General features: G+C 43.0%; 1 protein-coding gene across 2 annotated transcripts in view; it reads left to right on the plus strand.

Moving 5' to 3' along the window:
- The window catches only part of LOC113615249 (zinc finger protein 256-like), a 60,478-nt gene that overhangs the window by 17,434 nt on the left and 27,978 nt on the right, over positions 1–15,066 (plus strand). The window contains exons 1-2 of one of the 2 annotated variants that reach the window (XM_027097466.1): positions 7,163–7,400; positions 8,664–8,790. The exons of the other annotated variant lie outside the window; for it this stretch is intronic. Coding sequence (XP_026953267.1) covers positions 7,368–7,400; positions 8,664–8,790 — 160 coding nt within the window. The 5' untranslated portion in view covers positions 7,163–7,367. Of the gene's footprint in view, positions 1–7,162; positions 7,401–8,663; positions 8,791–15,066 lie in introns of those variants that run through there. 2 annotated transcript variants of the gene reach the window in all.

Here is a 15,066-nt window from a genome sequence, read left to right on the forward strand (position 1 = left end):
AAAAGTGTTAACTCACCAAAATGATGATTGTTAATTAGCAAGAACTTGCCCTCCCTGCCTTGGGACCCACACTTGATCAACCTACCTTAAAAGCTACGACTGAACGTAGGCTGACCCCTCCCATGAAGACTTAAAAACTCATGTACAGGGCTTCCCTGGTTGCACAGTGGTTGAGAGTCCGCCTGCCGATGCAGGCGGTTCATGTCCCGGTCCGGGAGGATCCCACATGCCGGGGAGAGGCTGGGCCCGTGATCCATGGCTGCTGATCCTGCGCGTCTGCAGCCTGTGCTCCGCAACGGGAGAGGCCACAACAGTGAGAAGCCTGCGTACCGCAAAACAAACAAACAAACAAAATGTATAAAAAGATTATGATTTTAGGGGCTTCCCTGGTGGTGCATTGCTTAAGAATCTGCCTGCCAATGCAGGGAACATGGGTTAGAGTCCTGGGACGGGAATTTCCTACATGTCACGGTGTAACTAAACTCGCATGCCACAACTACTGAAGCTCGCGTGCCTAGAACCCATGCTCTGCAACAAAGAGAAGCAACAGCAATGAGAATCTCATGCACTACAACGAAGAGTAGCCCCCACTCGTGCAACTAGAGAAAGCCCGTGCACAGTAGCAAAGACCCAATGTAGCTATAAACAAACATAAATAAATAAATGTATTTTTTTAAATTGTGATTTTAATTGCATTTATTTCAGGTTCTATTTTTTTAACCCTATCACGCAGCACGCATGATCTTAGTTCTGACCAGGAAAGTAACCCATGTGCCCTGCTGTGGAAGCCTGGAGTCCTCACTACTGGACTGCCAGGGAATTCCCTTTGTTAGGATTGTTGGTGTTGAATTTTGTTTTTCATGTGTCTATTTTTTACCTGTGTGTCCTGACTGGTTAAATTTCTATTCCTATCTTTTGCTTACTTTTATTTTGTGAGATATGGCTATTTTCTCTTTTTTTGACAAAAGAGAGCAGGTAAACAACAAAGACATCTGTTAGATTTCACTCATTCATCAATAATGTGAGTGATTTCTTTTCTGAATGTAATTGTAATTTGGAATAGTGAAAGAATATGTTCTCAACTTTTACTCAGTTTTATACTATGCATAATGTAATGGCCACATACATTATACAGGTTTAGGAATAATCTGCATTATTAATATATGCTACCTTAGTGTTAAGTCCAGACATTCAATTACACAGTAAATTAATCTCTGGTTTGTAGTGTTTGCCAGCTTCCGTGTGTAAATATTCCAACCATAGCCAAGGTCAAATTGCCAACATAATTTCACTGAACATTAATTTGGGAAGCATTGCCAGTAGCCCACTATTGTATTCTTTTCCCACCATTACAGGTATAGTAGCCACAATTTTAAGAATGTAGCTAATAAACCATAGTAGAATGATTATAAAGTGATAGGTTTTGCATCTTTGTTTTGAAAATCATTTACTGGATGAATAGTTGACTTAAATTTTGCCTATTTAAAATGTAAATTTTGACATACTTGTGTACAGCCCTCCAACCAGTTTCCTCCTGCCATTGTTAATTCATCCTCAACATTAAAATGACTGATGCAAGAACATACTCTACTTTTGTAATAGCTATTTTCAAATGTATATATAAATGGAATGACTGTGTTTGCCTCTTCCTGTATCTTACATCGTTTATCGTGTTTATGCACATTTTTTTGTGTTTCATGATTTACTTAATAGTTTCTAACATTTATAATCCTAGGTATCATGTCTTTGAATGCATAATTTCTTAGAATGCATTTCTAAAATAAGAGAGCCCTGGGACTACCCTGGTGGCACAGTGGTTAAGAATCCACCTGGGCTTCCCTGGTGGCGCAGTAGTTGAGAGTCCACCTGCCAATGCAGGGGACACACGTTCGTGCCCTGGGTCGGGAAGATTCCACCTGCCATGGAGCGGCTGGGCCCGTGAGCCATGGCTGCCCAGCCTGCGTGTCCGGAGCCTGTGCTCCACAACAGGAGAGGCCAGAACAGTGAGAGGTCCGCGTACCGAAAAAAACAAAACAAAACAAAACAAAACAAAAATGTCTGCCAAGGACTTCCCTGTTGGTGTAGTGGTTAAGAGTCCACCTGCCAATGCAGGGAACACGGGTTCAAGCCCTGGTCTGGGAACATCCCACATGCCGCGGAGCAACAAATCCTGTGTGCCACAACTACTGAGCCTGCGCTCTAGAGCCCACGAGCCACAACTACTGGAGCCCGTGTGCCTAGAGCCCATGCTCCACAACAAGAGAAGCTATGGCAATTAGAAACCTGCACACCTCAATGAAGAGAAACCACTACAGTGAGAAGCCTGCACACCTCAATGAAGAATTGCCCCCACTTGCCGCAACTAGAGAAAGCCCATGCACAGTAATGAAGACCCAACACAGCCAAAAATAAATAAATTAAATAACAAACAAACTGAGACTGGAACTTCCCTGGTGGTCCAGTGGTTAAGACTCCAATGCAGGGTGCACTGGTTCGATCTCTGGTCAGGGGACTAAGATCCTACATGCTGTGTGGCAAGGCCAAAAAGAAAAAAAAAAGAAAAACAAACTGAGACCATGAGACCACCTGACACTCATTTGGATGGCTAATATGTGATATATATATTTGTTGTGAAAAATGTAAGTTTTTAATCTAATGTATTTTTTAATTGAGCATTTATTTTAAAAAAACTGTAGAATTGCTAATGTTGCACATCTGGTTATACCTCATAATGGCCTTGTCAGTATTCTTTGGACAAAATTAGAATTTTGGACTGGATTTATAATATATGTCAGTACCAACCATTACATATGTTTATTGTTTCTCCTCCCACCATATATCTCCTCTATTTCTGCCTTCCAAACATGGTGGATATCTTCAGATCTCTGATAACTCTGTGAAGTTATGTGTGGGGCTCTAGAGGTGTTTTTCGTCTACCTGGAACTCCTGGATCTGAATATGCTTTAAAAATTTGTTTTTAAAGTAACCATGTAAGATACAAGTACATAAAGACACAAACTTTTATGTCTAAATTTCCTGTTTCTTTCCATAGTACTTACTTAATTAAAACTTTCTGAAGAGTTGCTACTAGGTAGTAAAGTATAAGTAGATTAAGTAAATTCTGTATAACTAGATAAAATTTTCATTTTCTGCATATTCTATTAACTCTAGAAATGCAAGAATTTATCTGTTCTTATTCAGCAATATATCCCAATTAATGAATGAAAATTGAAAGCCCCTTAGCCAATTACTTTTTCATTGTATTATTATTTGTACCTGACCATCACCTAAGTTAAAAAATAAAATTAGGGACTTCCCTGTTGGTGCAGTGATTAAGAATCTGCTTGCCAATGCAGGGGACACGGGTTCCAGCCCTGGTCCAGGAAGATCCCACATGCTGTGGAGCAATTAAGCCCATGCACCACAACTACTGAGCCTGTGCTCTATAACCCACGAGCCACAACTACTGAGCCTGCGTACCACAACTACTGAGTCCCATGCGTCTAGAGCCTGTTCTCTGCAACAAGAGAAACCACCGCAATGAGAAGCCCGAGCACCACAATGAAGAGTAGCCGCCACTCGCCACAACTAGAGAAAGCCTGTGCACAGCAACGAAGACCCAATGCAGAGAAAAATAAATAAAAAATAAATAAATTTAAAACAAATTGAGGTCCAGAGCTCTCACGTGGCTGAACTAGGAAGGAGTAGATCCCAAAATTTCCCTTAAAAAAATTAATTGATTCACTGCAGAAATAAGAAGACAAATGTTTAACAATATTAGGAAAATAATTTTTTTGGAGCAGAAATCATAGAAAAATCACTGCTGTTGAGAACAAAGGGGCTGAAAGTTGGGAAATCCGGAACTAGTAGCAGAGATGTTTCCATCAGCCACTGGTCTGGATTTACAATTATAGTAACACAAAGACTCAAAATGGAAGAGAGGCAGTAAAAAGAGATGAAGAAACTCACCAGGATAAGGATGGTGCATGTGGCTTTGGCCACGTGGGGAGGTCTGGGGTAAAGTCTGTTGCTGTGGATGTATTGGGCTCGCTGCTTGTATCTGTGCAGGACAAATATCATGCACCCACTAGTCCAGATCTTGAAGCCCAAATAACATCCAGGGGATAAAATATAAATGCATGAAATAAGCCGAGATTTCTGTCTGACGTGGCTGAGAAACCGTGTGTAAAAATTTTTTTCACACATTTGTGCTGTTTCTAGGACCAATCACATTCATAGGAATATAGACATTTACCAACAGCTGAAGGAACCAGAAAAGGAAAGTAAAGAAGCCAATGCATTTGGGGAGATTGAATTCTGAAGTCTATCCACTAAGAGGTTCTGGGGCAAAACTTAATGACCAGGAAGCCACTCAGAAGGCAGGTAGTGCCGAGAGAAACCCCCGTGGCCACTCTGTAAATACAAGACAAATGTATACCCAAGATCATAGAGGAAGTGTTTCAATCCAAAAGCTGTCATTGTCTGTGGGATCCCTCTGGAGCTAAGAGCCAAGTTGTTGGGGAGGCTAATAAAATAGTCTTCTTCAGGCTTCAGAGACAACAATAGGCTTTTGACTAAACAAAGACTCTGAAAGAGCTACACATCAAGCTGCTAGACTACATGCAGGTCAGCAGAAACGGTGCTAGTCAGTCTTGGGATCCAACAGATAAAGAAGGGAGTAAGTCACAAAGCTTCCTGGGACTTGGGAATCTGGCCAGTTCCTGGAATTCAGCGAACATTCTGAGACTTACAACTAAAGTATCAAAATATTTGTGTTAATAGTCAGAGCTGCGTACTTGCACGCAAGCTGATGACTATCAGCTTGCGGCTTGGCGTTAAAAGCAGGACTCCTTTGGGCAGCACTCTGAAGTCCCACCCGTGAGGTGGACTCACCGCCCGGGACCTTCCCAACTGGGACTCCAGATTGCTGTTCAAGGGAATTCCTAGCTGCCACTTGGATCTGGAAGTTGGTGTCGGCCCAATTCGGTGATGTATGCTCTGTTATATACCCTGTTAATATTATTGCTCTCCCTCTAATGATTGTATATTGAAATTTATATAGTCTGTTAATATTCTTATTGCTTTCTCTCTAATGATTGTATATTGAAGTTAAGTTAAATCACTTTCTATTAAAGATTTGATTGAAGCTGTTTATTCGTGTGAGACTAGTGGTTATTTTGCCAGCGAATCCAACGAACCTTAAAACTGAAAGCAGGCTTTTGGCAAAACAGTTGTTGGCCAAGATCAGTTTGTTGTCAGTCTGATCAGTGGGTCTCAACTTGTAACTGGTGAGCAAGGTGAAGTTATGAAGACAAAGGCAGGAGGAGTTTTCTAGGACCCCAGCTCCAGTGTGAGTGAGGAACATAATCCCTATTTCCAAGTTGGCATGCCCATCACTTTCATATCTAGGAGATATTGATTTTAATTTGAGACAAAGAAATGGTAGAAAGATAAACATAAATGTATCACCTACTTCTACTCAGCTGTATCTTCTGCTCAGCTGTATCAGATAAATGGGCACTGAGTAATCTGGAGAAAGTAAATCTTGCCTAATATACAGGTGCTTCTAAGCTCAGCCAGTTATTCAATTGTTTTTGATAGTTATATTTTTTCCAAAAAACAGAAAAATCTATCTTGGGTTAGGAATCCACCAATATTGATAATTTTGTAAAGTCTATATTAAGAAAATTGTGCGTTGCACACGAAACTGCTCAGTTTTCAGTGAAACCTCTGGGTAGCCTCTGTACATAAGATAAAACCATTTTCAGTAATAGATAAAAATGTGGAAATACAAAGTGAAATATTATCTAAAGATTAGCCCATTCACTAGCTGGGGCCAGGATAAGTAGGTACGCATTGACTGATTAGGCCTTATGATTAAGAGGGAAGGTCAGGGAATTCCCTGGCTGTCCAGTGGTTAGGACTCCACCCTTTCCCTGCTGTGAGCCTGGGTTTGATCTCTGGTTGGGGAACTTGTAAGGTCGGATCTTAACAAACGGCACCGCGAAACAGGAAAGCTTCAAGTGAGCTTTATTAGGGAGCGCTCCTGGGAGAGGTTCACTGGTCCGAGAGAAAGGAGCCAGAGAAGTCGCGCCCGGGCGAGGGTTTGGGCAGAATTTATAGGGGAAGAAGGGGAAGGGGTGTGGTGAATCCGGGAGGGCGCAGGGTAGTCCTTATTTGGTGGTCTTTTCTGGTATCGTGGCAATATCTGGTGCCGGTTGTATCAGTCTTGGGACCGTTAGTCCCACCCCTAGAAAGGCGGGAAGGCTGGGCCGGGTGGAAAGTCCCCAGGTCAGTTCCTGGAACTGGGTGGGTGGGAGCTCCAGGTCAATTCCGAGAACTGGGTGTGTGGAACGTTCCGGGCTGATGCAACCTGTGAGTCTGATTGCGTTCCCCTGCCTCGGGTCAGTTGGCCTTACAGAACTAAGATCCCAAAAGCCACACAGTGCGGCCAAAATATATAAATAAATAAAATAACAATAGTAAGAGAAGTTCATTCACGTGAATAGGGTGTAGGTGAATCAGACTGGTGGAGCAAGGAAAGTACAAAAAGCAAGAGAACATCTATCGTGGGTGGCCTGATCATCAGTTTTTGTCACTGAATTGGGCACAATCACTAACTATGCAGTCAGAAGAGTCTTTTCTAGGGGGACGAGAAGCTGTGCTCTCCCTCTTGCCGAGCAGGCCTGTCCAAAATCTCCTCTCCATATTCCCAGTCAGCGTTTTGTCTGACTTTTTTCTGGTCCCTGAACAAAGCCCACAAAATCACTTTAACTCTTCAGGCTGCATGTATATCAGGAGCAATAGGATAATGTTTAGTTTTTGTTCCTGTTACCAGTGGGTTTAAACGTCGGATGGTTTAAAGGATTCTGAGATAATGCACTCCCCGACCCCATGGGTCCTCCGCCCCATTAATAAGGCTGGAGCCCCCCTACCCGGAGCCCTAGAGGTCATTTCCTAGTGCTCCTCCGGGTGCTTCTTGGCTTTTTCCCAGGTGCTTCCCGGTGTGGGGCTTCCTTCCTTGAGACTTTTACACTACATTACCCAGAAGAATTTGTGCTAAGGGCAGCGACTTTCATCCAATGAAAATCGAGCAAGGGGGCATTTCCGGGAGGGCGAACATCCTGCAGAGGGACTTCCGGTTTCTTCGTGGCTGCCATTTTAATTACGGTGGAGTCTCTGTAGACGGTCAGGGGCTTCTGTGTGCGGTGTTGGGAGCGAGGAGACAGGCTAAGAGGCGCAAGAGGAGGCTCTGTGCGCACTGAACCGGGGCGGTTTTGAGGGTCAGGGACAGACCCTTGCAGTGTACGTGCAGAGTGGGACCCGGTCGGTCGACTGTCGCCACTCCTTTCCGTCCAGAAGTTCCGATGGTGGCGCCTGCGCTGAGGGACCAGGCTCAGGTAAACGCTGTGCGTTCCGGGTTCTCCCCGGCCTGTTTCCCCACCCAGATACGAACGGCCCGCGTGGGAGGTGGCTGTTCACGTCGCTTTATCCCAGGCCCAGGGTCTAGGACAGAGAGGCCTCCAGGGGTCTTTTCCCTTTTTCTGCCTGCGTGAGACTTGGAGATGCAACTGAAGCAAGAACATTCCGGGAACCTGGAGTCCATCTTGTTTCTGCAAGGAAGAAAGTTTGAGGCCAGGCTGCATCTGGAGTGGTAGATGAGAGGTTGTACCGTTCTTCTCCGAGAGGAAAGCCCTCCGAGAAGGGCTCCGAGAGCCCTCGGAGCGTTGGAGAGTTTTGAGCACAGGAAGGACACCATCTGAATTAGGCCTTTAAAAATACTCCAGAGCCTGTTCTGTGGAAGCACAGACTGTAGGGGGTGATGAGATTATTGAGGCAGAGGGAAGTTGTGACTTTTCCAAGGTCACAACTGGTAAGAGGTAGCACCAGGGACCGAGGCACGGAGGAGAGGTTTGCCAGTCATCCCGATGTTACCTGGCTCTGGTACCTGACAGAGGTCCAGTTGTGAGAAGGACAGAGATGCCCTTGGGAAAAAGAGAAAGGCAGAGCCTAGCTCAGAGCATAGGTGTGGGTGTGAGGGCTTTACCCAGCATGCATACAAGTGCATGAGCCTCTGGAACACAGCCATGGTCTCTTTCCTCCATAGTTTGCCTTTTCTTACATGTTACCAGGCTGCAGAAGCACTTGGAGCAAGTGGAGGTTGTCCCAGTCCCTCGCTTGTTCTCACCCCGCACGCACACATTCTCTGTATTTGAGGTGTACTGGGGCTCTTCACCTGCCATTCTCCCACCTCTTTGTTTTGGGGACCCTGGAGAACCCCATGCTCAGGTTCCTGAGTGAAGGCCGGGTTCTGTGTAGGGGGTTCCCATTTCCCAACACCAATGGAAGGAGGCGTGGAAGGTTACTCATGAATCCAATACCAGTATGTGGAAGTGCTGTGAGGTGAGGCTGAGCTGGTTTAGGTAAGCGCAGGTCTCCTTTTTTTCTGGTGGAAATAAACAGGGAAGGGCAAGAGTTAGACTTGAAATGACTGCCTATGTATTCTGGAGGAAAAGGGAGGTGCAGATCAAAGGAAGATGGTTTTCTTCCCCAGGTCTCAAGAAGCTCCATCTGATTGGGTAGTAGGGGAAATGTGTAGGAAGATGGATTGTGGGTTTTCAGGAGTGAGACTGTTCATGGTTTTATTTGTCCCTGTTTACCAGGGCAGTGTGACCTTTGAGGATGTTGCCGTGTACTTCTCCTGGGAGGAATGGTGTCTTCTTGATGAGGTTCAGATACACCTGTACCTTGATGTCATGCTGGAGAACTTTGCACTTGTATGCATGCTGGGTAAGGCCCTCACACCCACCCCTATCCTCTGATCTAGGCTCTGCCTTTCTTCTCTTCCCCAAGGGCAGCTCTGTCCTTCTCACATCTGGAACACAGGCACTGCTTTCTTCTTCAATTCCTTGGTTATGTGCTGTGGTTACTATGGCTAGGCAGAGTGTATCCCTATTCCTTAGTGCCGGGACACCTGTAGCTCCAAAGTTTTGCAGGTGAGGATTTAGGTTCAGTAGTCTTGCACTCAGTCTGATAGATCCCTCCTTGCTCGCCCTCTCTGCCCAGGCGATTGTCAAAATCCATGGTACCCAAGTTTTGCTCCATTCCTGTCCATGACATTTTTTTGTGCCTTACTTCACAACAGACTGTTGTCACTGACATGGTCGTTACTAAAATAGACCAGGAGCTGTTTCTGTAAGACCTTTTTCCAAGGTTCCAATTTCTGTTTATCAACACTGGCATCTGTTAAGCATTCCGGTCAGCAATGAATGAAATTCCTGTTGCTCCACACCCTTATAGCATTTGGTGTTGTGATTGTTTGGATTTTGGCCCTTCTTACAGGTATGTAATAGTGTGTGCTTTTCAGTTTAATTTGCATTTCCTTGCATCTTTGTATATGCTAAATTGTCGTCTGTATATATTATTATTTTTTTTGCTACGTTGGGTCTTCATTGTTGCACGTGGGCTTTTTCTAGTTGCGATGAACAGGGTCTACTCTTCATTGTGGTGCGCGGGTTTCTCATTGCAGTGGCTTCTCTTGTTGCAGAGCATGGCCTCTAGGCACGCAGGCTTCAGTAGTTGTGGCACATGGGCTTCAGTAGTTGTGGCTCTAGAGCGCAGGCTCAGTAGTTGTGGCACACGGGTTTAGTTGCTCCGTGGCATGTGGGATTTTCACGGACCAGGGCTTGAACCTGTGTCCCTGCATTGGCAGGCGGATTCTTAACCACTGTGCCACCAGGGAAGTCCTGTATATCTTCTTTTAATGAGGTGTTTGTTAAGGTGCTTTGCTCATTTGGTATTTGGGTTTTTGTTTTCTTACTAAGTTTTAAGAGTTTTTTGTATTTAGCATTTAGGTCTGTGATCCATTTTGAGTTAATTTTTTGTGAAGGTTTGGGTCTAGAATTCATTTCTTTGCATGTGATGTTCGGTTGTTCCAGTACTATTTATTCAAAAGACTTAACTTTTCTCCATTGTATTGCGCTTGTTCATCTGTCAAAGGTCAGTTGAGTGTATTTCTATGGGTCTATTTCTGGGTTTTCAATACTGTTCACTGAACAGTTTCTCTGTCTTTTCAGCAATATCACACTGGTTTGATTACTTTAGATACTAAGTCTTAAAGTTGAGTAGTGTCAGTCTGCCAGCTTTGTTCTTCTTAAGTTTTGTGTTGGCTATTCTCGGACTTTTGCCTTTTTGTATAAATTTTAGGATCAAAGTATTTATGTCCACAAAATAACTTGCTGGTATTTTGATTTGGGTTGCATTGAATCTATTGATGAAGTTGGGAAGAACGAACATATTGATGATACTGGGTTTTCCTGTTTATGAACGTGAAATAGCTTTCCATTTATTTAGTTCTTTGATTTCTTTATTAGAATGTTTGATCGTTTATTTGTTTTTTGGCTGCACTGTGAGACCTGAGGGATTTTAGTTCCCCTACTAGGGATCGAACTCAGGCCCATGGCAGTGAAAGCATGGAGTCCTAACCATTGAACCACCATGGAATTCATAATTTCTCTATCTAAGTTTTATAGTTTCTCTCATGTATATCTTGTACATGTTTTGGTAGATCTGTAACTCAATATTTCTTTCTATTGCTCTCTTTTTTTTTTTTGAGCTGGTGGTAATTTACATGGTATTGTGGTTTTAATTTCAAATTCACTTGTTCATTGATGGTATATAGGACATAATTGACTTTTGTATATTAAGCTTATGTCCTGAAAGCTTGCTATAATTGCTTCTTAGTTCCAGGAATTTTTTTTTCCTCTATTTTTTGGGTGTTTAACATAGCTGATCATGTCATATGAGAATGAAGACAGTTTTATTCCTTCCTTCCTGATCAGTATGCCATTTATATAACCTCATCTCATTGCCTTTGTTTTGACTTCCACTGTAAAGTTGAAAGGGAGTTGTAAAAGGGAACATCCTTGCCTTCTTCATCTTAGTGGGAGAATTCTAGTTTTTCTCTAGTAAGTATGATAGTAGCTATAGGGTTTTATTTAGTTTATCAAGTTTAAGTATTTTTTCAATTTTTAGGTTATATCATATGGAGATTTTGAATATGAGTGGCTGTTGGATTTTGTCAGATCCTTTTTCTGCATCTATTGATGAGATCATGAGTTGGTTTTTAACCTGTTGATGACATGGATTATATTAATTGATTTTTTAATGTTAAGTCAGCATTGTATAACGTGGATCATTCTCAGTTGGTTATGGTGTATAATCCATCCTTCCTTCCTTCCCTCCCTCCCTCCCTCCCTCCCTCCCTCCCTTCTTGCATTGGATCTTCGTTGCTGCGCACAGGCTTTCTCTAGTTGCGGTGATTGAGGGGCTACTCTTCATTGTGGCACGCGGGCTTCTCATTGTAATTGCTTCTCTTATTGTAGAGCATGGGCTCTAGGCGCGCGGGCTCAGTAGTTGTGGCTTTCAGGCTCAGTCATGGTGGCTCACGGGCTTAGTTGCTCTGCAGCATGTGGGATCTTCCCAGACCAGGGCTCCAACCCCTGTCCCCTGCATTGGCAGGCGGATTCTTAACCAGTGTGCCACCAGGGAAGCCCTCCTTTTTCACTTTGATATTAGTAATTTGTGTCCTCCCTTGTTTTTGTGACTAGGCTGACTAGCATGTTTTTGATTTTATTGGGCATTTTAAAGAACCAGCTTTTTTTTGACTTTGTTGATTTTTCTCTACTGATTTTTTAAATTATTTCTTTTTTTCTTCCTTTGTATTTCATTTTCCCCTAGTTTCCTAAGATAGAGGCACAGATGACTGATTTTAGGTTTTTCATCTTATCTAATATATGCATTCAGTGCTACCGATTGCCATATAAACACTGCTTTCACTGTATCGGCATTTTTTTTAAGTTTATTTTTCGGTGCGTTGGGTCTTCGTTGCTGTGTGTGGGCTTTGTCTAGTTGCAGTGAGTGGGGGCTACTCTTCATTGTGGTGCACAGGCTTCTTATTGTGGTGGCTTCTCTTGTTGCAGAGCGTGGGCTCTAGGGGTGCGGACTTCAGTAGTTGCAGTGTGTGGGCTCTAGAGCGCAAGCTTAGTAGTTGCGGCACACGGGCTCAGTTGCTCTGCAGCATGTGGGATGTTCCCAGACCAGGGCTTGAACCCGTGTCCCCTGCATTGGCAGGCAGATTCTTAACTGCCACCAAGGAAGTCCCCATCTGCATGTTTTCACAACTGCTGTGTTTCTTTCTTTCAAAATACTTAAAAATTTATCTTAATATTTATTCTTTGACCCATGTTTTATTTGGAAGTGTATTGTTGAATTTATCAGTGTTGTGCAATTTTACAGCTATCCTTTTGTTACTGGTTGCCGGTGTAATTCCACTTTGTTCTGAGAACTGATCTTGTATGTTTTCTATTCTTTTAAATTTGTTAAGGTGTGTTTTCTGGCCCAAGGTGTAATCCATCTTGTGAATGTTCTATGTCAGTTTGAGAAGAATATTCTGCTGTTTTTGAATGGAGTAGCCTAGTAATCTGTAGGTGACTGTTACATCCAGTTGACTGATGATGGTGATCCTCAGTTTACCAGCATCCTTATAGATTTTTTCTTTTCTGGATCTGTTCATTTCTTAGAGAGGTTTGTTGAATGAAGTCTCCAAGTGTTATAGCAGATTCATCTATTTTTTACTTGTAGGCCTGTTTTGCCTCATATTTTGACATTGTGTTGTTAGATGCAGACATGTTAAGGATTGTTCTGTATTCTGGAGTATTGACCCCTTTACCATTGTGTCATTCTCATTATCCCTGATGACTTTGCTTATGCAAAATCTGCTGTGATATCAGTATAGTTACTACCACTTTTCTTTTTTTTCTTTTGATTTGTGTTGACCTCTTTTTCTGTATTGACATACTTTTAATTTATATGCATCTTTTTTTTTAAGCATCTTTTTTAAAATTTTTTATGGTATGTGGGCCTCTGACTGCCGTGGCCTCTCCCACTGCGGAGCATTAGCTCCGGACGTGCAGGCTTAGCGGACACGGCCCACGGGCCCAGCAGCTCTGCTGCATGTAGGATCCTCCTGGACCGGGGCACGAACCTGCGTCCCCTGCATCGACAGGCGGACTCTCAACCACTGCGCCACAAAGAAAGACCTTTAAGCATCTTTTAAAAATTTTTTTTTAATTTTGGTTATGCTGGGTCTTAGTCGAGGCTCGCAGGCTCCTTGGTGGTGGCTCACTTGCTCCTTTAGTTGTGGCACGTGTGCTCCTTAGTTGTGGCACGTGTGCTCCTTAATTGTGGCTGGTGGGGTCCTTAGTTGTGGCCTATGGGCTCCTTAGTTGCAGCTCAGAAGCTCCTTAGTTGTGGTGTGCAAACTCTTAGTTGCGGCATGCATGTAGGATCTAATTCCCAGACCAGGGATCAAACCCGCGTCCCCTGCATTAGAAGGTGGATTCTTTTTTTTGGGGGGGAGGGTGGGTACACGGGCCTCTCACTGTTGTGGCCTCTCCCATTGCAGAGCACAGGCTCCAGACGCACAGGCTCAGTGACCATGGCTCATGGGCCCAGCCACTCCACGGCATGTGGGATCTTCCAAGACCGGGGCACGAACCCGTGTCCCCTGCATTGGCAGGCGGACTTTCAACCACTGCACCACCAGGGAAACCCAGAAAGTGGATTCTTAACCACTGCACCACCAGGGAGCTTCCTCTATGTGCATCTTTGTATTTAAAGTGGGTTTCTCGGAGACAACATATAATTCAGTCTTGTTTTTTGATCCACTCTGATAATCTCTCTTTTAATTGGTGCATTGAGACTATCGATGTTTAATATATTGATACAGTTGGGTAAACATCTAACATATTTGTTACCATTTTCTTTCCATTGCCCTTTTTCTTTGTTCCTAGTTTAGTCTTCCACCCTTCTTTTTGTGGTTTTAATGAAGCATTTTGAATGACCCTTTTTCTCTCCTTTGTTAGCATATCATCTATACTTGTTCCTTTTCATTTTTTAATGTAGTCGCGATAGAGTTTCCAGTATGTATTTACAACTAATTCAAGTCCACATTCAAATGACACTGTGGTTTCGTGGGTAGTTTAAAAAGCTCATAATTTTAAAAAATCCTAATTTTCCATCTTCTCCATTGTATTATTGTTGTCTTTTGTTTTAATTTTACATAAACATACATATATGGGTATGTTTAAAAATACATGATGGAGTACACTTGTTATTGTTGATTTGTACAAACTGTTAAATCTAAATAGACAGTTTTCAGAAGAAGATATGCAAATGGTGACCTTCTACATGAAAAGGTGCTCAATATCACTAATGGTTGAGGAAATGCAAATTAATACCACAATGAAATACCACCTCACAGCTGTTATAATGTCTGTTATGAAAAAGACAATAAATAAGTATAGGAGAAGATGTGAAGAAAAGGGACCCTGTGTGCACTGTTGGTGGGAATGTACATTATTTCTACCACATGGAAAAGAGTAGAGAATCCTTACAGAATTAAGAAAGGAACTACCATATGGTCCAGCAGTTCCATCTCTGTGTATTTATCTAGGGGAGTGAAATCATCATCTCAAAAAGATATGTGTACTCCATGTTTATTGCTGCATTATTTACAATATCCAAGACATGGAAACAACCTAAGTGTCCGTTGATGGATGAGTGGATAACAAACACGTCATATATATGGAATACTATTCAGTTTTATTCAACCATTAAAAAAAGAAGGAAGTTTTGCATTTACAGCAACATGATTGGATTTTACAGGCATTATGCTAAGTGAAATAAGTCAGAGAGAGAAATCCTGTTGTCCCTATGTTTCCACAGAGGATTGGTGCCAGGATCCCCTGCATATACTGAAATCTGGGGGTGTTTAAGTCCCATAGTCAGACTTCTGATTCTGAAGTTTCCCATTGTTTTAAAAATATAAATTAATTAATTATATTTATTTTGGCTGTGTTGTGTCTTCGTTGCTGCTCGTGGGCTTTCTCTAGTTGCAACGAGCGGGGGCTACTCTTCGTTGTGGTGCATGGGTTTCTCATTGCAGTGGCTTGTTGCGGAGCACAGGCTCTAGGCGCACGGGCTTCAGTAGTTGTGGCACACAGG

The sequence above is a fragment of the Aethalodelphis obliquidens genome, unplaced genomic scaffold, assembly GCF_003676395.1.
Source record: "Aethalodelphis obliquidens isolate GAN/ISIS:26980383/991018 unplaced genomic scaffold, ASM367639v1 scaffold113, whole genome shotgun sequence".
Taxonomy (NCBI): Eukaryota; Metazoa; Chordata; class Mammalia; order Artiodactyla; family Delphinidae; genus Aethalodelphis; species Aethalodelphis obliquidens.